The sequence below is a fragment of the Chiloscyllium plagiosum genome, unplaced genomic scaffold, assembly GCF_037043375.1.
Source record: "Chiloscyllium plagiosum isolate Xiang-an unplaced genomic scaffold, Cpla_swu_hap1 HiC_scaffold_17, whole genome shotgun sequence".
In the NCBI taxonomy this organism is placed as follows: Eukaryota; Metazoa; Chordata; class Chondrichthyes; order Orectolobiformes; family Hemiscylliidae; genus Chiloscyllium; species Chiloscyllium plagiosum.
The window spans coordinates 74720818-74745700 of record NW_028270155.1 but is presented as its reverse complement, the minus strand read 5'-3'; the positions used below and the strand labels follow the sequence as shown (position 1 = coordinate 74745700).

Here is a 24883-nt window from a genome sequence, read left to right as displayed (position 1 = left end):
TAAATTCAATTCATAGAAAAAGCTACTGGCATTGAAAGCTAGTGAGCATGAAATGATCATCAATTGTTGTAAAAACTCATCACCTCTCATTTTTCTAGACTTCCAAGATACAAACCTGGTCCTTTCAACCTTCCCTCATAAGATAACTCTCCCGTTCCTGATGAAGGGCCTTTTGCCTGAAACATAGATTTTCCTGCTCCTAGGATGCTACCTGACCTGCTGTGCTTTTCCAGCACCACTCTAATCTAGACTCTGATTTCCAGTATCTGCAGTCCTCACTTTTGCCTAGATAATTCTCCCATTGCAGTTCAGCTGGGTGAAGCTTCTCTGAACCGCTTCCATTGCATTTATATCTTTTAAGAAATAAGGAGACCAAAATTACATATTGTACTCCAGATATCGTCTCATCAGTAGCATGTACAACTGGAGCAAAGTGCTTGTACTTCTCTATTCCCTTCCCTTGACAATAAACAGCAGCATCCTATTTGCTTTCTAATCACTGGATATACGTGCGTCCTAACGTTTTATGATTCTTTCAGGACTCGCTTCAGCCGTCTCTCTCATCTGCATAATGTGCTGCTCGTCTAACAAAATGGCAAAGTTCACATTTTCCCACGTTATGCTCCCATCTGACAAATTAGCCTACCTGTATTCCTTGCAGACTTATGCTGTCTTTACAGCTCCCCTTTTTACTAACTGTGCCATCGGCAAGTACACCTTTAGTTCATTGATCTGAGTTACTGTTACAGATTGTGATGGTTGTGGCCCCAGTATTAACCCTTTTGGCACAACTGTTGTGACTCCTTGCCAATCCTTAATGGGCCATTTGTGTATAGTTTTGTTTCCTGTTAGCTAACTAATTCCCTCTCTGCTTATGCGGTAACCCCTTACACCATGAGGTTCTTATTTTGTGTAGTAAACTTTGCTGTGGCACCTTTGAAATATGTCAATAACTTAGTCAAATATTATTTCCTTTGCACTATGCTATGTTGGCTGTGCCTGATTGCATTGGAATTTCCTAAGTGGCCTGCTTAATGCATCCCAGTGTTTTCACGATGACTGGTTTTAGGCTAATGGGCCTGTATTCCCTGTTTTCCCTTTCCTTCCATTCTTGAATAGAGGAGCCAAATTTGCTATTTTCCACGTTGTTTCCAAAATCTAAGGAATCTTGGTGAAAAATAAAACAATGCATCTTCCGTCTCAGCAGCCATTTTCTTTTCAGGCCCGACAATGATGTCCACTAGGGTCAGGTGACCCATCAGATTTTCTTTAAGACGGTAGACCATAAGAAATAGGTACAGGAATACAGTCAGTTCTAATATAATGCGATAGTTTTGTTCATGTGCAGTCACTGTCAGGGTCTGTTTCCATGCTGTACATCCCTATGACTCTATGACGTAATAAGAAAATATCACACAATAGCAGCACCATTTAAGATAGTTGTGTTATAGCCAAAACTGGTGAGAAAAGTTTGCGTTCTACAAGTAACGGTCTAAATTCTTCAATCACGCTAAAGCCAATTTGCGCTGAAGCGTTATAGCAGAACTGACTATCGGCCATTCAGTGGCTGACCCAACATTATTCTAGTCCATGTTCTTTCCCTTTCCCCTTCCCCGTAATCCTTGATTCCTGATTGAACAGGAATCTACTTCAGCTTTAAATATACACAAGGTTTCTGCCCCAAGACTCTGTTTTAAAGAGATCCAACGATACTCCGCCCTCTAAGAGAAGAAATTCCTCCCCATCTCAGTCTTAAATTGGCATCTCTTTAATCTCAGTGACATTTCCCTGATGTTTGTAATTGTTTTAGTGTCTTCCCTCATTTTTGCCTCCTCATTCACACTTATTCCTAAGGTATTATTTATTTTTTACGATGAAGACAGATTCCATGTCTGTTCAGTTCATCTGCCATTTCCTTATTTTTCCCTATAAATTTGGCAGGCGCTGTCTGACCAATGCTCACCTTTATCTTTTTCTCGTTTAAGTACTTGTAGAAACACCAGCTATCTGTTTTGATATTTCCAGCTAGCTTTCTTTCATATTCTAATTTTTCCCTTATTGACAATATCGCCACCTAATGGTTGAACTTGGTGTTGAAACTCCAGTAGCCATTGAGCAGGAGCTTCTGTCAGAGCCCAGGGTTCAGCAGTACTAGGTGAGTGTCTGACACACCGTTTGATAATTCTCCCAGAATATAAATAACTCAGAATCTTATGTCTGTTTCTTCTCTGTTTTTGGCAGTGCCATGTGAGCAGTGTGCCAGTGTTCAGCAGCATGGAGAGGCCAGGGCTACAGCGTTGGGGCTGGGTGGTGACAGCAGCTGTGGTGATCTGTCTGTTTGTGTACACGGGCACAGGTATGGCACTACAGAGACAGCGGTCGGTTCTGTGTAACGACAGGCAGCACGAGTTGCATTTACATGGCGTCAAGTGCAGCTAGCTTGGGAACACTCACCCCCTGTTTCAGAGGATTGTGGATTCAAGTCCCACTCCAGCTGCCCAAACAGAGCTGACTCTCGAGTGGAGCTGAGGGAGTGCTGCACTGTCACAGGTGCTGTTCTTCAGATGAGAAGTTGAATATAAAAATTCTCAGTGCATTCTCTCAAAGAATAGTAAGGGGTTTCCACTGGGTCTTGGCTATTTGTGGGAGCTGGCTGAGCACAGGTTAGCTGCTGCCTTTTCCAACATTATAATTCTGGTTAAACTAGAAAGCAAGTACTTATTTGGCTGTAAAGCCATTTGAGACTTAAAATTGTCCTGAAAGGCACAATAGAAATGCAAGACTTTTTACTTTTAAGACCTAGGTGGCTGAAGGCACTTAGGAGCAGAAAGAAGCCCTTCTTTCCTCAGGGCTGTTCTGCCATTGAACTGGGTCAGGCTAATCTAGCAACTTGATGGCATTTTCCCACACTAGCCCTGTATCAAAATCCTGGAATTCCCTCCCTCATGGCATTGTGGGTCTACCTGCAGCATATGGACAGCAGCACTTCAAGAAGCCAGCTCACCACCATCACCTCAAGGGCAACTAAGGATGGGCAATAAATGCTGGCCAGGCCATCTGAGGGCCACGTCCATTGAGAGAATTTTTAAAAATTAATATCTAGACTTGTATCGATCTCTCTCTTTTGAATATATACAGTGACCCAAAACTTCTCAGGTCTTTGGGATAAACAATCCACAAACAGCCACCAATTATGAAGTGATTGAAATTAGAGACTGCATAACATACCAGAATTGGGCTAACACAGAACTGTGCATTACAGGGACAGGCCTTTCAGCCAACCAAATCTGCGCTAACTGTGATGCCATTCTAAACTAATCCCATCTGCCTGTGCATGATGTGTGTCCCTCTCTTCCCAGCCTGTTCATATGTCTGTCTAAATGCCTCTTAAAAGTTGCTGTCATATCTGCTTCTACCACTTTCCCTGGCAGTGCATTCCTGGCAACTGCCACCCTCTGTTATTTTTTTTTTAAAAACTTGCCTCACACATCTCCTTTAACCTTTCTCCCTTTCACCTTAATCCTATGTCCCCTAGCATTTGGCATTTCCACATTGAGAAAAAGACTCCACTGTCAACCCCATCTATGCCTCTTGTAATTTTATATACCTCTATCAGGTCGCCCCTCAGCCTCTGATGCTCTTGCGAAAGCAATCTTAGTTTGCCCAACCCCTCCATATAGCTAATACATCCCAATCCAGGTAAATCTCTCTCGTTTCCTTCAGTAGCCTTGCTGATTTCAGTTTTCTAAACCTTCCTTTTTCTTTTTGACTAAACTTTTTCAATATCTCTTGACATCCAGGATTTCTGAATTTTGCCGTCCTTCTCTTTCATCCTCACAGGACCGTACTGGTCCTGAAGTCTGACCAATTGGCCTATAAAAGACTTCTACATGTCAGATGTGGATTTACTGTCAAACAGTTCCTGCTGAATACTGTTGTAATTAGCCTTACCCAAATTAGCACTTTCACCAGAAGGCCAGTGTTATCGATAACTGTCTTGCAACTTAAGGAATTATGATCAATGTTTTCAAAATGTTTCCCCACTGAAACGGTGATCACCTGGCCAGTCTCACTCCCACTACATAGGAGAAAGTGAGGACTGCAGACGCTGGAGATCAGAGTCAAAGTGTGGTGCTGGAAAAGCACAGCCAATCAGGCAACACAGGAGGAGCAGGAGAATCGACATTTTGAGCACAAGCTCTTCATCAGGAATGTTGGGGGGAGCGGGAAAGGGGTGGTGAGAGATAAATAGGAGGGGAAGGTGGGGCTGGGGGGTGAAGGTAGCTGGGAAGGCGATCGGTAGATGCAGGTGGGTGGGGGGGAGTGATGGTGATAGGTCGGTGGGAAGGACAATGGACAGGAGGGATAATTCAAGAGGATGGTGCCCAGTTGGAGGGTTGGATCTGGAATGAGGTGGGTGGAGGGGAGATGAGGAAACCGGTGAAATCAACATTGATGCAGTGTGGTTGGAGGGTCCCAAGGACATGCAAGTCTTGGGCCTCCTCCACCACCAAATCCTAGCTACCCGACACCTGGAGGAAGAACGCAGCAACCACGTGGAATCAACGTCAATTTCACCAGTTTCCTTGTCTCGGCTCCCTCCACCTCATCCCAGATCCAATCCTCCAAATTGGCATTGCCTGCTTGAACTGTCCCACCTGTCCATCTTTCTTCCCACCTGTCCACTTCACCCTCCGATCCAACCGATCACCATCACCCCCCACCTTCATCTACCTATTGCCTTCCCAGTTACCTTCCCTTTGTATTTAGCACTCAGCCTCTTTCTCTGTGCAACCCCCCCCCTCAAAATTCCTGATGAAGGGCTTATGTCGATTGCCCTCCTCAGATGCTGTCTGACCTCCCGTGCTTTTCCAGCACCACACTTTGCGACCCATCCCCAGTACATGTTTTGGTGCAGCCCCTTTCCTTATTTTGACAATCTACGTATTGTTTTGAGAAGCCCTCCTGGATGCACCAAACATATTCTGCCCCATCTAAGCCCCTGGTGTTGAGCATGTCCCAGTCAATATTGGGTAATTTAAAATCACCCACTACAACAACCATGTTGTTTTCGCATCTTTCCATGATCTGTTTACATATCTTCTTCTATCTCCTGCTGGCTGTTGGAAGGCCTATAGAATAACCCCATCATAGTGACTGCACCTTTCTTATTCCTGAGTTCGACTCATATAAGCCTCGCTGGGTGAGCTCTCCAAGATGTCCTGTTTTAGTGCAGCTTTGATATTCTCCTTAATCAGTCATGCATCTCCCCACCCCTTTTACATAAGTGCTGGACTAATTGATCTATAATTCCCAATTTCCCCTTCACACTTTCGTAACAATTGCAAATTTCCAATTTAGAGGAATCATTTCAAAGTCATATTAAAGATGATTTGATACTACTTATGAAGCCAATACATTTTGGAAGAGCTTCTTTACACATTTTACTGCTCTGTCCAAATACATCTGTTCTCCTGGCTGGCTTTTCTATATATATATTTTAGTATCTTTGTTATTCATTCAGACACTTGAGCTTCACTGGCTGTCCCTATCCTGCCCATCCTAAATGTTCTCCAGTAGGTAGTGGTGAGCTGCCATCTTGGCACACTGCAGTCCATGTGCTGCAGGTAAACCCAAAATGCTGTTGAGGAAGGAGTTTTGGGATTTTGACCCAGCGGCAGTGAAGGAAGGGTGATATATTTCGAAGTTAGCATGGTGAGTACTTGGAGGGGAACCTGCAGGTGGCGATGTTCCCATGTTTCTGTTGCACTTGATCTTCTGAGTGGCTGAGGAAGGTGCTGTCCAAAGAGCCTTAGTGAATAATGGCACTGCATCTTGTAGGATGATACACACTGCTGCTGGATGTAGGTTTGCTCGCTGAGCTGGAAGGTTCATGTTCAGACATTTCATCACCACACTAGGTAACTTCTCCACTGAGCCTCCGGATAAAGCACTGCTGATGATTCCTGCTTTCTATTTATATGTTTAGGTTTCTTTGGGTTGGTGATATCATTTCCTGTGGTTATATCATTTCCCATGGTGATGTCCTTTCTTCTTTTTCTCAGGGGGTGGTAAATGGGGTCCAAGTCAATATGTTTGTTGATAGAGTTCCGATTGGAATGTCGTGCTTCTAGGAATTCCCGTGCGTGTCTCTATTTTGCTTGTCCTAGGATGGATGTGCTGTTCCAGTCAAAGTGATGTCCTTCCTCATCTGTATGTAAGGATACTAGTGAGAAAGGGTCATGTCATTTTGTGGCTAGTTGATGTTCATGTATCCTTGTGGCTAGTTTTCTGCCTGTTTGTCCAATGTAGTATTTGTTCCAGTTCTTGCACAGTATTTTGTAAATGACATTAGTTTTGCTTGTTGTCTGTGTGGGTCTTTCTAGCTCATAAGCTGCTGTTTTAGAGTGTTGGTGGGTTTGTGGGAGACCATGATGCCAAGGAGTCTGAGTAGTCTGGCTGGAGTAGTCTCGATATACACTGCTGCTACTGAGCATCAGTGATGGTGGGAGTAGATGTGGTGCCAATCGAGTAGTCCACTTTGTCAAGGATGGTGTCAAGCCTGAGTATTTTGTGTTACATTCATCTAGGTGATTGGGGGTGTTCAATCACATTCCCCACTTGTAGATGGTGGACAGGCTTTGGAGAGTCAGGAGGTGAGTTACTCACTCTGGGGTTCCTAGCCTCTGACCTACTCTTACCATTTATATACCATTGAATGTTTAGATTTTCTCGTGTTGGAGATGGTCATCGGCTGGCATTTGTCTGGCACAAATGTTGTTTGCTGCTTGTCAGTCCAAGCCCAGATATTGGCCAGTTGTTGTTGTGTTTGAACATTGCTTCAATATCTGAGGAGTTGTGAATGGTGCTGAACGTTGTGCAGTCATCAGTGAATAATCCCCACTTCTGATATTTTGGTGGAGGGCAAGGTAAATGATAGTATCCTGAGGAACTCCTGCACAGATTCCTGGAGTTCAAATGGCTGACTGACGTCCAACAACTGTAACCATCTTCCTTTATGCCAGGTATGATTCTAACCAGCAGCGCGATTCCTACTTGACATTTCTCAGAGCATTGACTCCAGTTTTTCTAAAGTTCTTTGATGTCAAGGGCTGTCACTCTCACCTCCCCTCTGGAACGCAGCTCTTTTGTCCACGTTTGACCCCAAGGCTGTGATGAGGTCAGGAGCTGTGTGGCCCTGGCAGATCCTAAACTGGGCATCCATGAGCAGGTTATTGCTGAGCAGGTGCTGTTTGGTAGCACTCTTAGTGACCCCTTCCATCACTTTCCTGATCTTTGAGAACAGACTGATGGGGTGGTAATTGGCAGGGTTGGATTTGTCCTGCTTTGTGTGCACAGGACATACCTGGGCAATTTTCCACATTGCCAGCTAGTAGCCATTATAACTGTACAGGAACAGCTTGGCAAGGGATCGACAAGTTCTGGAGCACAAGCCTTCCAGTACTGTCCCAGAATGTTGTCAGGGCCCATAGCCCTTGCAGTATCCAGTGCCTTCCCCTGCTCTCTGATATTAAGTGGAGTGAAGTGAATTGGCTGAAGTCTGGTATCTACAATGCTGCGGGTCGAAGGAGAATGTCAGTATAGATCTTTCATAGGGCACTTCTGACTGAGGATTGTTGCAAGTGCTTCAGCCTTATTTTTTGCACTGGTATGTTCAGCTCTTCCATCATTGCAGATGGGGATATTGGTGGAGTTGCCTCCTGTGAGTACTTTAATTGTCCACCACTATTCACGCCTGCATCCAATCAAACTGCAAGAGCTTCGATCTGATCTATTGATTGTGGAACCGCTTAATTTTATCTATCATTTGCTCCTTATGCTGTTTGGCATGCAAGTCATCTTGTTTGGTAGCTTCAACAGCGTGGACACCTCATTATTAGGTGTGCCCTCTGCATTCTTCATTGAACTCGCGTTAATCCCCTGGTTTGATGGTTGAGTGGGGGATCTGTTGGGCCATGAGGTTACAGATTGTGCTGGAGTACAGTTCTGTTGATGGCCCACAGTGCCTCATGCCCCAGTATTGAGTTGCTAGAGCTGTTTGATGTCTGTCCCATTTAGTATAGTGGTAGTGCCACACAACATCATGGAGAGTTTTCTCAGACTGAAGCTGGGACTTTGTCTCCACAAGGATTGTGAGGTGGTCACTCTCTTAGAATGTTGCTATGCATTGATGCATCTACAGTGGGCAGACTGAGGACACAGCTTTCCCTCTTGCTAGTTTCCTTGCTATATGGCACAGATCGAGTTTAACAGCAAGGTCCTTCTAGATTCGACCAGCTGGGTCAGTAATGACGCGGTGAATATTTAATTCCCATCACTTCTTAACCAGTTTATATTGATCGACTAGGTATTTAGCATCCTATTAACAAAATTCAATGCTATAACTTTGAAAGCTCGCTATTCTTGTATTTTAGTGTCATCTCTGTTTTAGTTTTGCCCATCTCTTTGCTTGTCCAAGGCTATCTTTTTTGACCAGCTCAGAGTGTAAGCTGATTTTCTACGGGTTTTATAATAAATGAATAAAGAAAGTTTCAACAACTGCCACTGAACTTGTATCATTACAACATAAACCAATTCACCAAGATTACGATGTTCTGTGTCAGACTCATTCTGTTGAAGTCATTACCCAAATTTATAATCTTAGTTGTTTCTCCCATTCAAACCTATATTAATTAGCAGTTATTAATATGATCAGGTTGAGATAAATGTTCGCACATCTTTAGCCTGTTAACCAAATTTCTCACCACTGAATTTCATATCATTTCTCGTTGGTCCCAGGCCATACTGATGCACACAATACTGAGGGAGATTTACTCTACACCTAATCCTGTCCTGGGAGTGTTTAATGGGGACAGTTTAGAAGAAGCTTTACTCTGCTATAACCTCATTCTGTACCTGACTGACAGGGTTTGATGAGACTCTGTTGTCTCATCATCTATTTTGTTTCTAAATAGCTGTATACCATTGGTTTAGGCAGTATGTCCCAGTATGAGCCTACAGTACCCATCCCCCTTACTTGGTCTTGACTGAATATTTCTCTCTCCAGGAGTCTGTGGTTTCCTGACGTTTGGCTCCAGTGTCAATGTCGATGTGCTATTGTCCTACCCGTCGACTGATATCTCCGTCACCATCGCCCGTGCTTCCATCACTCTCTGTGTGGTCACATCCTACCCCATCCTACATTTCTGCGGCAGGTGAGATTTCTGGTCAGGCCTGAGAGAGGGGAATGGGCAACGCCGAACGAACCAGGCCGAAGGCTGCAGTGAGCCCGTGGCTTCAGCATCTTTAATTGCTGCTGTAAGCAGTGTTCAACAGGGAAGGCCTCTCAGCCTCTCGAATTGTTCGTTCACTCACTGTTGATCTGTATGTTGACTCCATCACCCGGAATGGAACAAAAATGTGTTTAGAATTCTGACGAGCTTCAGTTATTTTACGAGTGAGTTCCAAATTCCCATGATGCTTTTTGCCTGACAGAACGCTTCCTGACATCATTCAGAATGGCCTAGGTCTGACATAGTAAGTTCTGTCCCCTTATCCCGGAGAGGAGCTAATCAGAAAACGTATCATACTCTGCCTCCTCCAGCAAACTCTTCTGTCACCAGTGACACATGCTGGTCAAACCTGGAACTGCTAATCAACCACTCGATGCCCAATTGAAAAGCATTCTTGAGATTTCCTGGCTTAGGACAGTTGGTGGTTTTCTGTAGGGCTCATGGGTGGGTTTACTGTGGATAGCCACTGGGTCCTTGGTATATCTGCTTTTTATGTCTGGACGGTGTGAGGGGAGGATTTTTAGCCTCTGACCTTCAGCCAAGGAGTGAACGGAGGGCTGTGCCCCAGACAGGAGTAGTCATCTTAAGAGAAGGATGTTGTGGCAGGAAAGAGAAAGGCAGATTCGGGTAGTTGGGGTACACCTCTAAGCAACAGTTCTGTCAGTTCCTGGTGTTAATAAATCCAATGCACTTTCAGGATATGGACAGGACGCACCCAGGCAAGCCCTTTTGAACAGGCTTGGTGAACAGTATCCTTCGTGTGTGTCACTTCCCCTCCACCACCTGCTCCCTCCATCTCCTTCCCCAACACTCCCCAAAATCCTCCTCATTCTTCTCCCTCCGCACCCTGCACAACCTTGCTCCTCTTCATCTCGCCCCCCCATGTCACCTTGCTCCACCTCGTCCCACCGCCACCTCGTCCTGCTCCAACCCACCCCACCCCCATCTCACCCTGCTCCTTCTCGCCCCACCCCCACCTCACCCTGCACCATCTCACCTCTCGCCCCACCTCCCATCCCGCCCCACCTCCCATCCCCACCTCGCCCCGCTCCATCTCGCCCCATCCCCCACCTCCACCTCGCCCTGCTCCATCTAACCTCTCGCCCCACCCCCACCGCGCCCTGCTCCATCTCACCCCACCCCCACCTCGCCCCGCTCCCGCCTCTGTCTCCGCCCCCGTCTCGCCCTGCCACCGCCCCCACCTCGCCCCACCCCCGCCTCGCCCCACCCCCGCCTCGCCCCACCCCCGCCTCGCCCCACCCCCGCCTCGCCCCACCCCCGCCTCGCCCCCACCCCCGTCTCGCCCCCACCCCCGTCTCGCCCCCACCCCCGTCTCGCCCCCACCCCCGTCTCGCCCCCACCCCCGTCTCGCCCCCACCCCCGTCTCGCCCCCACCCCCGTCTCGCCCCCACCCCCGTCTCGCCCCCACCCCCGTCTCGCCCCCACCCCCGTCTCGCCCCCACCCCCGTCTCGCCCCCACCCCCGTCTCGCCCCCACCCCCGTCTCGCCCCCACCCCCGTCTCGCCCCCGCTCCGTCTCGCCCCTCGCCCTGCTCCACCTCGCCCCACCCCCACCTCGCCCTGCTCCACCTCGCCCCACCCCCACCTCGCCCTGCTCCACCTCGCCCCACCCCCACCTCGCCCTGCTCCACCTCGCCCCACCCCCACCTCGCCCTGCTCCACCTCGCCCCACCCCCACCTCGCCCTGCTCCACCTCGCCCCACCCCCACCTCGCCCTGCTCCACCTCGCCCCACCCCCACCTCGCCCTGCTCCACCTCGCCCCACCCCCACCTCGCCCTGCTCCACCTCGCCCCACCCCCACCTCGCCCTGCTCCACCTCGCCCCACCCCCACCTCGCCCTGCTCCACCTCGCCCCACCCCCACCTCGCCCTGCTCCACCTCGCCCCACCCCCACCTCGCCCTGCTCCACCTCGCCCCACCCCCACCTCGCCCTGCTCCACCTCGCCCCGCCCCCGCCTCGCCTCGCCCCACCCCCGCACCCCCCCCCCCTCCTCCAACCCCCTTGCAATGCCTCCATCTCCCTCCCTTTGCTCTCTCCCCATCACGTTCTTGCTCTTCCCTCACTGCAGGTCTGTGATTGAAGGCCTTTGGGTCCGTTACATGGGGGAAGACGTGGACCTGTCCCGGGAACGACGCCGCCGGCTGCTGCAGACCCTTGTCTGGTTCTTCCTCACCCTGGTCCTGGCGCTGTTCATCCCAGACATTGGGAAAGTGATCTCTGTGATTGGGGGATTGGCCGCCTGCTTCATCCTCGTCTTCCCAGGTGGAGTAGCTCGGGATGGGGACGGGCCTGCACGGTATTCGGGGGGCTTTTGACCAGAGGGGAAGGAGTGGTGCTGGCTGAGAGAGGAGAGGAGAGGAAAGATAGCGGTGCTCAGGGGATGTGCCCACATTGCTGTTAAATCGGTGTGTGGGTTCAGCATGTCCTCTCACTGAAGATGGTGGTGAGGCTGCTACATGATTGCTTGCCTGGAAGTGGGCTGTGCACACTGTTGTTGACTGAGACGCAAGTTCAAAAACCATCATTGCAAGCTTAAACTCAGTTCATTCAATAAAAAATTGAAATTAGAAGTTAGTCTGAGTAATGATGAACATCATAGTATTGATTGTTGGAAAAACATATCTAGTTTGCCGATACCTTTGAGAGAAGGAAGCTGCTGTCCTTATCCAGTCTGGCCTACATGTGATTCCAGACCCACTGCAAAATGGCAGATCTTCAATGGCCATAAAGCTCAAGCAAGTTAGATTGGAGCGCCTTGTGGTTAAGCTGTGTTGATATTGGGTAGGAACACTCTGTAGTTTTGTAGGGAGGTGGTGAAGAGGCAAATGGCACACATTTGAAGGTGACATTAAATGGAAACCCCATCAGTTCTCCGGTGAGGAGCCCATGTCACTGTTCAAAGAAGGGCAGCAGAATCTTCTACCCTCATTACTATATCTATTATTCTGTTAAGTTTTCCCGTCGAGTTAAGTTATTCTAAGTTCTTCTTTCTTTTAACTATACTACTTAGAGTCATAGAGATGTACAGCATGGAAACAGATCCTTTGGTCCAACCTGTCCATGCCGACCAGATATCCCAACCCAATCCAGTCCTATTTGCCATCATTTGGCCCATATCCCTCTAAACCGTTCCTATTCATATATCCATCCAGATGTCTTTTAAATGCTGTAATTGTACCAGCCTCCACCAGTTCCTGTGGCAGCTCATGCCATATACGCACCACTCCCTGCGTGAAAAGGTTGCCCCGTAGGTCCCTTTTATATCTTTGCCCTCTCGCCGTAAACCTCTAAATCTGGACTCCCCCACCCCAGGGAAAAGACCTTGCCCATTTATCCTATCCATGCTCCTCATGATTTTATGGAATAAATTGTTTTGCTTCATGCAGTTTGACCAGTCGAGTTGCATTTAGAACTCAACACTTTACATTTACCTTTGAAGTAAGAGAAAGTCAGGGTCTGGGCTACCTTTTCCAAATATTTTGAGGGGTCGAGTCTGGTCCATAACAATTTATTCATGGGATGTAGGCATTGCTGGCTAGGCCAGCATTTATTGCCAATCCCTAATTGTCCACAGAGCAGTTAATAGTCAACCAAATGGCTGTAGGTCTGGAGTCATTTGTAGGCCAGACCAGGTAAGGACTTTCCTAAAGGACATTAGTGAACCAGGTAGGTTTTCCTGACAATCGACATGGATTCATGGTCATCATTAGACTCTCAATTCCAGGTTTTTTTTTTTTGTTTTGTCTATCGAATTCAAATTCCACCATTTTGCCATGGTGGGATTCAGACCTGGGTCCCGAGAACTTTACCTGGGTCTCTGGATTACCAGTCCCAACAATTATCCCATTAAGCCATCGCCTTCCCCAGATTCTGTTCTGAGTGGGAATGTTTTTCTCGTCTATCTACTTTCATCAGCCCCCTCATGGCTTTGAAAACCTCTATCTGATCTGATTTTAGCCTTCCCATCTTCAAGAAAAATGGTCACTATCTCTTCAATCTATCCCCAAAACTGAAGTTTCTCATCCCTGGAGCCGTTCTTGTGTAAATCACCACTACTTTCTCCCCAGCACAATCAGTCCTTACTAGTGTACCTAGAACGGTCCGCAGGACTCCAGCTGAGGTCTAACAAGTATCTTACACAAGTTCGAGATCATTTACTCTTGTAGTCTGTCCTTGTTAATAAAGTTGAGGATACAGTATGCTTTATCAGACAGGGCAATCAGAATCATACCACAGGGTGTGCAGAAAGAGGTTTCCATGTACAGCAAGTCATTGTGGTCTCATATGCATGCAAATCAATTAATGCCATGTTGTCTGTTTAGGACTCTGCCTGATTGAAGCAAAGTTAGCAGAGATTCAGCATGTCGATTCCAGCAGGTAATCCCTGACTGATGAACATTTGCAGAGTGAGAAACACAGCTTTGGACTGTGGGGAGCGTGGAGCAGTCTGTGAGGGGAGGGGGAGGTAACTGTGGGGATCAGGGAGAGTGCGTACTGTGGGTAGGTGGGGTGGGGAGGCACGGTTACTGCGGGCACCAGGGAATAGAGGGAAATATTGTGAGGAGGGGGCGTACGTCGGGAATGGTGGAGCGGGGGGGTTACTGTGGGAACCGGGCAGGGTGTGGAGGGAGATGGCGGTAGGGATGGTGCAAGCGACTGGGGTGTGGGGAGCAGGGAGCTTGGGGGGGTGGGTCTTGATGGTTGTGGCTTTGGACAGTGCTATTTAAAAGTCTTTAGTGAATTCCTGCACTGCGTCTTGTAGATCAGACACACTGCTGCTCCTGAGTGTCGGTGGTGGAGGGAGTGTTGTAGGTGCTGAGTTGGGGAGCCAGTCAAGTGGGCTGCTCTGTACTAGATATAACAATAATAACGATAATGTTATCATGCCAATAGTAATGCCATTGAATATCCAAGACAGATAGTGAAATTCTGTCTTTTTGGAGATAGTTGCCTGGCACTTGTGAATGTTACCTGAAAGCTATCAGTTCATGTCTGAACGTTGTCCATATCTGGGATGTGCTCACAGACTGCTTCAGCATCTGAGAAGCTCTTTACTGGAGAAGGTCTAAACCTGTGCCAGAAGATGGGATATCTTGGCGGTTTGATGGCTAACTGCGTTCATTCCTTTGTCGACTTGACCCTGGTTTTACCGTGTATGTGTGTTGCACTGGTTTTCCAATGGGTTTCTGTTCTTTAACAGCAATGTCTCTCTGTCTCACTCCAGCTGGTGGGCCTCAGTGCTGTGCGGGATCTTCATGGTGTGCGCAGGAGCTTTCATCTTTGGCCAGAGTACGGTGAACTCTATCTACCAGGACCTCCGTAACTGAGCCCCAGTTCCCGCAGCCTCCTCTTCATCCTCTTGCGATGTTTTCCACACCAGGCTGGTGGCCAGCTGATGCAGTCCGAAGCGCTTTGAACTGAAGCTCCAATGAAATGTTTACACGGACTCTGCTAAGGCCTGCCAGCCGGGACACAACTACAATTCCCTCTGCTGTCGGAGGATCAGAGTCCGCAATAACCCTTGGTGCTCTGGCATTTACTGTTCGGAGTGTCGCAATCCTGGTGATTCTGCCACTCTCTTGTTTGTCACTGATTTTTTTTTTGTCTAAACCTTGAGGACCTCTGCTTCACTGTGTCATGGAGCTGATGACCCTGCGCTGTCCTGGCTGTGATCACAGGAGAGTTTGGGGCATCCTTTGGAAATAACTCCCCAGAAGGTCTGGTGCAGCGCAGCAACCCAGATTCTCCCTTTTTTTTTTGAAAGCTGCTCCCCTACTCGATCAGAGATTTGTGAGACTTTGGTGCAGGAACTAACCGGTGACCATTCTCTTTCCAGAAAGTGGTTTGTTTGTTCTATTTCTCCTGAGCCCTCCCATTTGTCACGAGATTTTTCTATCCCAGCGGGCGAGACTCCCTACCAGATTTCGGTTTCCAGCTCAGCACCAAGTGGAGATGAGTGGGTTTCTGAATGTTTCCTTTCTGCTTGTGGTTGAACTGAGCCCTTGATGTCCAGCCTCCCGTTCCAATGTGTGTGTTTATGGTTGTATAAAGTGAGATGATTGTTCAAAATGTTTGCCAACAACTGCTCATGGTGAGATTTTTAACATCCATTCCTGATTAAATATCGTGGTCATTCTGTCAGTGCAAGAATACTTGCTTAAGAACAACAGAACAGGCTCGAGGGGCTGAATGGTCACAAATTCAGTCGGTTGTAACTCCTTTGCCTAAATCTTGGGATGGTCTGTAGTGACCCAGTGTTCCCATGAGTGGGACGGGAGCATTGCCAGTGAAATGGTTGAAGGCGGGAGGAAGTTCTGATTTGTGGTGGTTGAACAGTGGGGCAGGTTTGGTTTTAACGCCACACAATAGGAGTGCTCCAGATTGTTGATGCTGGGTGTGGGTGGATGGCTGTTTTCAGTGAGGCCTCTCCTCTAAAAGCCCCTGAGCCCCCAGTCAGCTGGTCTGTCTCTGTCCCCACCATGGGACTCTCTCTCAAAGGTAACAACTGAAAATCACTGCCACCTAATTGTTCTTGATTTTTTGTAAGCTTTTACTGGGTTCATCTCCTTTCAGAAGTAACTGTGCTTCAAAATAATTCTCAGAACAGGAACCTTTATCCATTTTTCCCATCTTTTCAAAATGCTCTAAATTCTAAACATATATTTGACAGAGCCGGTACACTGCCTGAGTGGATATCCTCCAGATGAAGTCCTTGTCTGCCTATTCCAGCTGATTGCACAGGGATATTTGTTTTTTGCTAAACTAAGAGCTGTCTTATTCAAACTGCAAATCAGCTGCACAAGCCTAAGAGATCCACACTCTCTACTGAGGTAGCCCAACACAACCAATGCTCAAAAACTCAGTGACGATTCCTCTATAACTACTCTCTTTAATATCCAGTCTATTATCCTCACCACCTCCGCTTTCTCCAATTCTGTCCTTCACCAAATTCCTTCACCCTTTCGTTGGCTGATTTGTATTCCGCTGTCTGGAAGCTCAGCTCTAGAATTCCCATGCCTCCCCTCTCTTTCAGACGGTCTTTGACCAAGGCCCCTCACACCTCTGTGTTACTCAGTTTCAGAATTTGCCTGATGACTGATCCTGTGAAACCCCTTGGAATGTTTTGCTACTTGTAGGGGCTATGCAAATGCAAGTAACCCTCCATGAGCTGGGTGGAGAAGGGAATGCAGGGTGTTCATAGAATCCCTACAGTGTGGAGACAGGCTCTTCGACCCAACAAGTCCACACCGACCCTCCAAAGAGTAACCCACCCAGACCTGTTCCCCTACCCTATTATTCTACAATTACCCCTGACTAATGGACCTAGCCTACACATCCCTGAACACTATATGGTCAATTTAACACGGCCAATTCACCTAACCTGCACATCTTTGGACTGTGAGACGAAACCAGTAGGAAGATGTTATGTAAGGAGCCTAAGTGAATTTTTGCAGTTCTTAAAGATGGTACATACAATGATGAGTGAATATTGAAGATGGTGAATGTGGTGCCAAGCACGTGGGCTCTCTTGTCCAGGATAATGTCTAATTTCCTGAGTGTTGTCAGAGTTTAACTCATCCAGGCAAGTAGGTAAGTAAGTTTAACTCATCCAAGTAAGTATTCCATCACACTCCTGACTTGTGCCTTGTGAATGGTGGACAGGTTTTGGGGAGTCAAGAGAGTGGATCTTGTAGAAACATATAAAATTATGAAGGGAAGAGAAAATAAAAGCAGGGAGGTTGTTTCCACTGGCGGATGAAGCTAGGGCTCGGGGGCAAAGATTGAGGGCTGAGATGAAGAGGAACTTCACCACCCAAAGGGTTGTGAATCTGTGGGATTCCCTGCCCAGTGAAGTAATTGCGGCTACCGCATTGAATGCTTTTAAGGCAAAGATAGATATTTGAACAGTCAAGGAATTGGTGAGCGGGTGGGTAAGTGGAGCTGAGCCCATGGCGAGATCAGCTAGGATCTTATTGAATGGTGGAGCAGGATCAACAGGCCAGCCAGCCTATTCTTCCTATTTCTTGTGTTCTTGAGTCAGGAGGTGAGTTTCTTATCAAAGAATTCCTTGCTTCTGGCCTGCTCTTGTAGTCAGTGTTTAAGCAGGTTGTTCAGTTCAGTCCAGAGTCTAGTCAATGGTAACTCTCAGGATGTTGATAGTGGGGGGGGGCTTGAAGGATTTCATTGAAGTCAAGAGTGATGAATTCTCTCTTGTTGGAGATCGTCATTGCCAGGTATTTGTGTCGTATGAATGTTATTTGCCACTTGTCGACCAGGCCTAGAGTTCCTGACTGCTAGTCACTGATCCATTGGTCAGCATAACTTATTGGAGAAAGTAAGGACTGCAGATACTGGAGATCAGAGTCAAACAGTGTGGCACTGGAAAAGCACAGCCAGTCAGGCAGTATCCAAGGAGCAGGAGTGTCGATGTTTCAAGCATAAGCTCTTCGTCAGGAATGTGGGCTGAGAGATAAATGGGAGAGGGTTGGGGCTGGGAGGAAGGTAGCTGGGAATGGTGGATGAAGGTGGGGGAGAAGCTGATAGGTCAGAGAGGAGGGTGGAGCGGATAGGTGGGAAGGAAGATGGACAGGTCATGAGGGCAGTGTTGAGCTGGAAAGTTGGAACTGGGATGAGGTGGAGGGAGGGGAAATGAGGAAACTGGTGAAGTCCATATTGATGCCCTGGGATTGGAGGGTCCCGGGGCAGAAGATGAGGCATTCTTCCTCCAGGGAGTGATGGAGGATCTGCATGTCCTTGGCGGAGTGAGATGGGCACTTTAAGTCTTCGGCCACAGGGCGGAGTGGGTTGGTTAATGCAGGTGTCCCGGAGATGTTCTCTGAAGCGCTCTGCAAGTAGGCATCCTTTCTCCCCAATGTAGAGGAGACCACATCGGGGGCAACGGATAAAGTAAATGACCGTGTGATAAAACTCTGATGATGTGGAAGGCTCCTTTGGTCCTTGGACAGAGGTGAGGGGGGGGAGGTTTGGGTGCAGGTTTTGCAATACCCGCGGTGGCAGGGGAAGATGTCGGGAGGGGACAGTGGGAGGTGTGAACCTGACAAGGGAGTTGCAGAGGGAATGCAGATAGGGGTAGGGAGGGAAATATATCTCTGGTGGTGGAGTCTATTTGTAAGTGGCAGAAATAGCAGAGGATGATGTGCTGTATACTGAGGTTGGTGGGGTGAAAGTGAGGACAAGGATGGTTCTGTCCTTGTTGCATTGGGAGGGATGGGGCTCAAAGGTGGAGGTGCGGGAAGTGGATGAGATGCACTGGTGGGCATCATCGACCACATGAGAGGAGAAATTGCGGTCTTTGAAAAAGGAGGCCGTCTGGTGTGTTCTGTGGTGGAACTGGACCTCCTGGGAGCAGATGAGGCAGAGGAATAAGGGAGGCAGGGTGGGAGGAGGTATAGTCCAGATAGCTATGGGAGTCGGTGGGTTTGTAGAAGATGTCCGTGTTGAGTCGGTCACCATTGAGGGAGATGGAGAGGTACAGGAAGGAAAGGGAGGTGTCTGAGATGGTCCTGGTGAATTTAAGGTTGGGCTGGAATGTGTTGAACTGTTCAACCTTGTGGGAGCACAAGGTAGCACCGATGCAGTCATCAGTGTAGCATAGGAAAAGGTGGGGAATGGTGCCGACGTAACTACGGAAGATGGCCTCTTCCACGTACCCGACAAAGCAGCAGGCATAACTGGGGCCCATGCGGGCACCCATGGCTACCCCATTTGGTCTGGAGGAAGTGGGAGGATTCAAAGCAGAAATTGAGCGTGAGGACCAGTTCAGCCAAATTAATGTGTGTCAGTTGAAGGGTATTGGTGGGGATGCAGGGAGAGGAAGAAACAGGGCTTAGAGGCCTTGGTCTTGGTGGATGGAGGTGCATTGAGACTGGATGTCCCTGGTGAAGATGAGGCGTTGGGGGGGCCAGAAGAATGAATGTCTTGGAGGAGGTAGAGAGTGTGGGTGGTGGTGCCTTCAATGTTATGTGGGGAGTTCCTGGACAAGGGGGGGTGGGAGGAGATAGGACAGTATCAAGGTATTGGAGACCAGCATTAAGTCAGTGATGTATTGGAGTTGATGTCCTTCAGGTGAGGCTCTATCTGATTCTAGCTGAATGTTGTACCACATGGCCTCCTCCCAGCAGCAGCTGTTATGACCAGTCTCTACCTGAGGTTATTGAAGCTGTTACATTCCCTATGATGTGGAAACGGGCCCTTCAGCCCACCAAGTCCACACCAGCCCTCCAAAGCGTAAGCCACCCAAACCCATTCCCCTACCTTATATTTACCCCTGACTAAGGCACCTAACACTAGGCAATTTAGCATGGCCAATTCACCTAACCTGCACATCTTTGGACTATGGGAGGAAACACGGGGAGAATGTGCAAACTCCACACAAACAGTCGCCTGAGGTAGGAATCGAACCAAAGTCCCTGGCGCTGTGAGGCAGCAGTGCTAACCACTGTGCCACCTTAAACAGAGTGACCCAAATTGTCAAACTCCTGGGTGAGGAGCAATGACTGGCTCCCCTTCTTTATTCACATACACAAATGTGAGGTGATTTCAAAAAAATAAAAACTAAAGGAAGGTATACTGAAGTGTCCAAGTGCCATGGGGGAGTAGGCAGTGGAATGTTGTGGCCATTAGTTTGGAGGGTCCCAGTAGTACTGATGCTGGTGGGTGAGTTATAACTGGCCTGCATTCTCCATTCTTGTTTATTCCTGAATGAGAGAAGGACCAACACGTCTCCTGCACAGACTGCTGTCTTCCCCCATCATTGTTAACAATCTGCCTTTGCTCACAGGGCATTACAGTTCACTTTGTAATTTGTTTCTCCCTCTTCAAGACCCTCTCTTTGAAACTACATTGACAAGTGTCAGGTGTGATATTCGCTACACATGTTGGTCCTCAATAATCAATGATTGTCACCACCTTTACAACAACAACAAGTCAACATTGGAGATCGGGGAATCTGGCTTTCTCAAGCTTTAATGATGGTACATATTGTATGGACACTTGAGCCTCATTTGTAATTTCATCATGCCACCATACTGGGGGTGAGAAGGGCTGTGTTCTGGATGGGCCGATGACGTCTTGCAGAGTATAGCCCTTACTATCGTCTCTTCTATCCCTCAGTTATTTCAAGTGCAATGTTTTGGAAAATTCAGCCCCGCTCAGCATCAAAAGGCCATGTGTTAATGTTCCACTTTTGAGAGTTGAACACTGAACTTGACTTTAATTTCAATGCTGAGAGAATACTGTACTGCTGGGGATGCTCTCTTTTGGATGAAACGTTAATCGGAGGCTTTCTGTGTCCCCTTAAGTGCATGTAAAAAAAAAACTTGGCACTTTGTCAGAACATATAGGCACAAGCAAAGGAGCTGATTAATCGGGCGATTTGAGAAGAAAAATCTACTTGTTACTAATCTCCACTTTAGAGTTAATCGTAAAGCTTCATTTCTAAAACCATCAAATACTGGAGAAACTTGACAGTTCTGTGGAGACAGAAACAGACAAAGCAAAGAAAGCCCCAGACTATATCTCCCTCAATAACAGTTTTTCCTGTGTTCGCAAAATAGCACGAGTGAGGGTTCTGCTGGGGAGCACAATCAGAGTCCAGCTGCACGAGGAGGGAAGAGAAGGAGAACTCGTGATGGGACACACAATAGAGAGGGGGAGAGATAAGCATTTCTGTGTCCGCAGGTGTGATTCCATGCTTGTGTATTGCCTTGCTGGGTCAAGGGTATCACTGGCTACAGGGCATTCTGAAAGGGGAGGGTGAACAGTCCGAGATAATGGTTCATGTATGGACCAACGACATAGGTAGAAAGAGGGTGAGGTGCTGCAGCAAGAACTTAGCAGATTGCAAAGCTGAGCCTTGAATGTTGCAGTCTCTGTATTACTGGTGCCTTGAATGAGTGAGTATAGGAGTAGACCGATAGAGCAGATGCGTGTGTGGCTGCCAAGTTATTTCTGGACTGTTGGGTCTGGTTTTGATGGAAGTTTAAAATAATTTGACAGTGGAAGTGCTGCACTAAGGGGTGATGCACAGGCATGTGTCGAGCAGCCCAGTCAGTCTGGCAGGCAAAGCTTATATAGTCGAGGCACAAGGGAGCTTGGCAAGGTTGGATGGTATTTATTTTAATACAAGGTGCTTTGCAAGTGAGGAAGAAGAGTTACTGTTGTCGAGTTACATGGAGACATGGTCAAAGGTGGGACAGGACTGGCAGCACAGTATTCTAACATATAGAATCTCTGAGGTGGAGGGGAGGCAGAATCCAATTTGATTAAGGAATTGGTTACTGCAATAAGGAGAGATGAGGTCTCAGAGGATTCCTCAATTGAGACAATATGAATAGAACTGAAAAGGGAAGCAGTTTCATTGTTTGGAATGTACAATGGACAGGGAGGGAGACTTAGAGGGGGAGATATCAAGGCAAATTTCAGCGGAGAATAAAAATAATAGGGCAATAATTATGATGGAGGGAAAGTGGTTGATGAAGCAGCTGAAGATGGTTGAAGGTGGGTGGCACGGTGGCATAGTGGTTAGCACTGCTGCCTCACAGCGCCAGAGACCCGGGTTCAATTCCCGCCTCAGGCGACTGACTGTGTGGAGTTTGCACGTTTTCCCAGTGTCTGCGTGGGTTTCCTCCGGGTGCTCCGATTTCCTCCCACATTCCAAAGATGTGCAGGTCAGGTGAATTGGCCATGCTAAATTGCCCGTAGTGTTAGGTAAGGGGTATATGTAGGGGTATGGGTGGGTTGCGCTTCGGTGGGTCGGTGTGGACTTGTTGGGCCGAAGGGCCTGTTTCCACACTGTAATGTAATCTAGCCCAGGACACTACCGTGAGGAACTCCTGCAGAGATGTCCTGGAGTTAAGGTGATTGACCTTGCAACAACCACAACCATCTTCCTATGTACCAGGTATGACTCCAACCACTGGAGGTTTTGCCCCCGATGCCACAGTCAGTTGAATGTAGCTTTGATGTTAAAGACTGTCACACTCACTTCACCTCTGCAATTCAGTTATTTTGTTCATGTTCTGACCAAGACCAAGTGAGGTCAGGAGGTAGGTGACCCTGATGGAACCCAAACTGGGCATCTCTGAACAGGATATTGCTGAGGAGGGGCTGCTTGATAGTACTGTTGATGACACCTTCCATCACTTAGAGTCATGGAGATGTACAGCACAGAAATAGACCCTTCATTCTAACTCATCCATGCTGACTAGGTGTCCTAACTAATCTAGTCCCATTTGCCAGCACCCGGCCCATATCCCCCTCAACCCTTTCTATTCATGTATCCATCCAGATGCTTTTAAATGCTGTAATTATGCCAGTGTCTTCCACTTCCTTTGACAACTCATTCCAAACATGCACCTCCGTCTGTGTGAAAAAGTTGTCCCTTCGGTCCCTTTTAAATTTTTCACTCTCATCTGAACCCTATGCCCTCTAGTTCTGGACTCCCTGACCCCAGGGAAAAGACCTTGGTATTTACCCTATTAATGCTGCTCATGATTTTATTAACCTCTATAAGGTCACCCCTCAGCCTCCGACACTCCAGGGAAAACAGCCCCAGCCTATTCAGCCTCTCCCTATAGCTCAAGCCCTCCAACTCTGGCAACATCCTTGTAAATCTTTTCTGAACCCTTTCAAGTTTCACAACATCTTTCTGATAGGAAAGAGACCAGAATTGCATACAATATTCCAAAAGTGGCCTCACCAATGTCCTGTACAGCTGCAATGTGACCACCCAACTTCTATACTTGATGCTCTGATCAATAAAGGAAAGCATATCAAATGCCCTCTTCACTATCCTATCTACCTGCGACTCTACTTTCAAGGAGCAATGAACCTGCACTCCAAGATCTCTTTGTTCAAGACCTTACCATTAAGTGTATAAGTCCTGCCCTGATTTGCTGTTCCAAAATGCAGCACCTCTCATTTATCTAAATTAAGCTCCATCTGCCACTTCTGATCAAGATCCTGTTGTACTCTGAGGTAACCCTCTTTGCTGTCCACTACACCTCCAATTTTTGTGTCACCTGCAAACTTACTAACTATACCTCCTATGCTCACATCCAAATCATTTATGGAAATAAAGAAATGAAGTAGACACAGCACTGATAATTGTGGCACACCACTGGTCACTCCAGTCCAGTCTGAAAGGCAACCTTCCACCACCATCCTCTGTCTTCTACCTTCAAAAGAGTTCTATATCCAAATGGCTAGTTTTCCCTGTATTCCATGTGATATAACCTTGCTAATCAGTCTGCCATGGAGAACCTTGTCTTACTGAAGTCCATACAGACCACGTCCAGTGCTCTGCTCTCAATTCTTTCTGTTACATCTTCAAAAAAACTCAATCAAGTTCATGAGACATGATTTCCCGTGCACAAAGCCATGTTGACTATCTCTAATCAGTCCTTGCCTTTCCAAATACATGTATATCCTGTCCCTCAGGATTCCCTCCAACAACTTGCCCACTACCGACGTCAGACTCACTGGTCTATAATTCCCTGGCTTTTCCTTACCACCTTTCTTAAACAGTGGCACCACGTTTGCCAACCTCCAGTCTTCCGCCACCTCACCTGTGACCATCGATGATACAAATATCTCAGCAAGAGGCCCAGCAATCCCTTCTCTAGCTTCCCACAGAGTTCTAGGGTACACCTGATCAGGTCCTGGGGATGTATCTTCATGTACTAATGATTGAGAGTCGACTGATGGGGCAGTAATTGGCCAGGTCGGATCTGTCCTGCGTACTGTGTACAGGACATACCTGGGCACGTTTCCACATTGTGGGGTAGGTGCCGGTGTTGAAACTCTACCGGACCAGCTTCACTTGCAGAGTAGGAGTTCTGGAGTTTATATGTTCAGCAACATTGCCAGGGTTTATAGCCTTTGCAGTATCTTGTGCCTCCACCCATTCCTCGATATCACCTGGAGTGAATCAAATTGGCTGAAGACTGGTGCCTGTAATGCTGGGGACCACTGGAGGAGACTGAGATGGCTATTCCACTCAGCCTTATCTTTTTGCCCTGATGTGCTTGCCTCCCCCATCATTGAGGATGGGGATATTTGTGGAGCCGCCTCCAGAGTTGTTTAGTTATCCACCGCCATTCCTGACTGGATGCAGCAGGACTGCAGAGCTTGGATCTTATCTGTTAATTGTGAGGATTGCTTCGCTCTGTCAAAGGCTTGCTTCTTGTCCTGTTTGGTAGCTTCACCAGTTTGACACCTCATTTTTTAGGTATGTCTGGTGCTGCTCCTCGTCTGCCCTCTTGCAGTCTCCATTGAGCCACGGTTGATCCCCCTGGCGGGATGGTGATGGTAGAATGGGGGATGCGCCGGGACATGAGATTGCAGGTTGTGCTGGAGTATAGTGCTCCTGTTCAAAGTCAGTCCCATTTTGCATGGTGATAGTGCCTACAACACATGGAGAGTATTCTCAATGTGAAGGTGGGACTCTGTGCAGTGGTCACTTTATTTGAAATGTCATTGTGCTTCAGAATATCCTGTTCTGCCTCCCCCCTCCACCCCACTCTCCTACAAACATGTGGCATGGGAG

General features: G+C 47.7%; 1 protein-coding gene across 2 annotated transcripts in view; it reads left to right on the top strand.

The window, feature by feature from the left end:
• Positions 1 to 15451, top strand: part of slc38a7 (solute carrier family 38 member 7) — a 33495-nt gene extending 18044 nt beyond the window's left edge. For both annotated transcript variants that reach the window (XM_043707366.2, XM_087996098.1), the window contains exons 7-11: positions 2242 to 2356; positions 9068 to 9215; positions 11384 to 11577; positions 13638 to 13692; positions 14540 to 15451. In XM_043707366.2, coding sequence (XP_043563301.1) covers positions 2242 to 2356; positions 9068 to 9215; positions 11384 to 11577; positions 13638 to 13692; positions 14540 to 14642 — 615 coding nt within the window. In that variant the 3' untranslated portion in view covers positions 14643 to 15451. The remainder of the gene's footprint in view (positions 1 to 2241; positions 2357 to 9067; positions 9216 to 11383; positions 11578 to 13637; positions 13693 to 14539) is intronic.
• The last annotated feature ends 9432 nt before the right edge of the window (positions 15452 to 24883 follow it).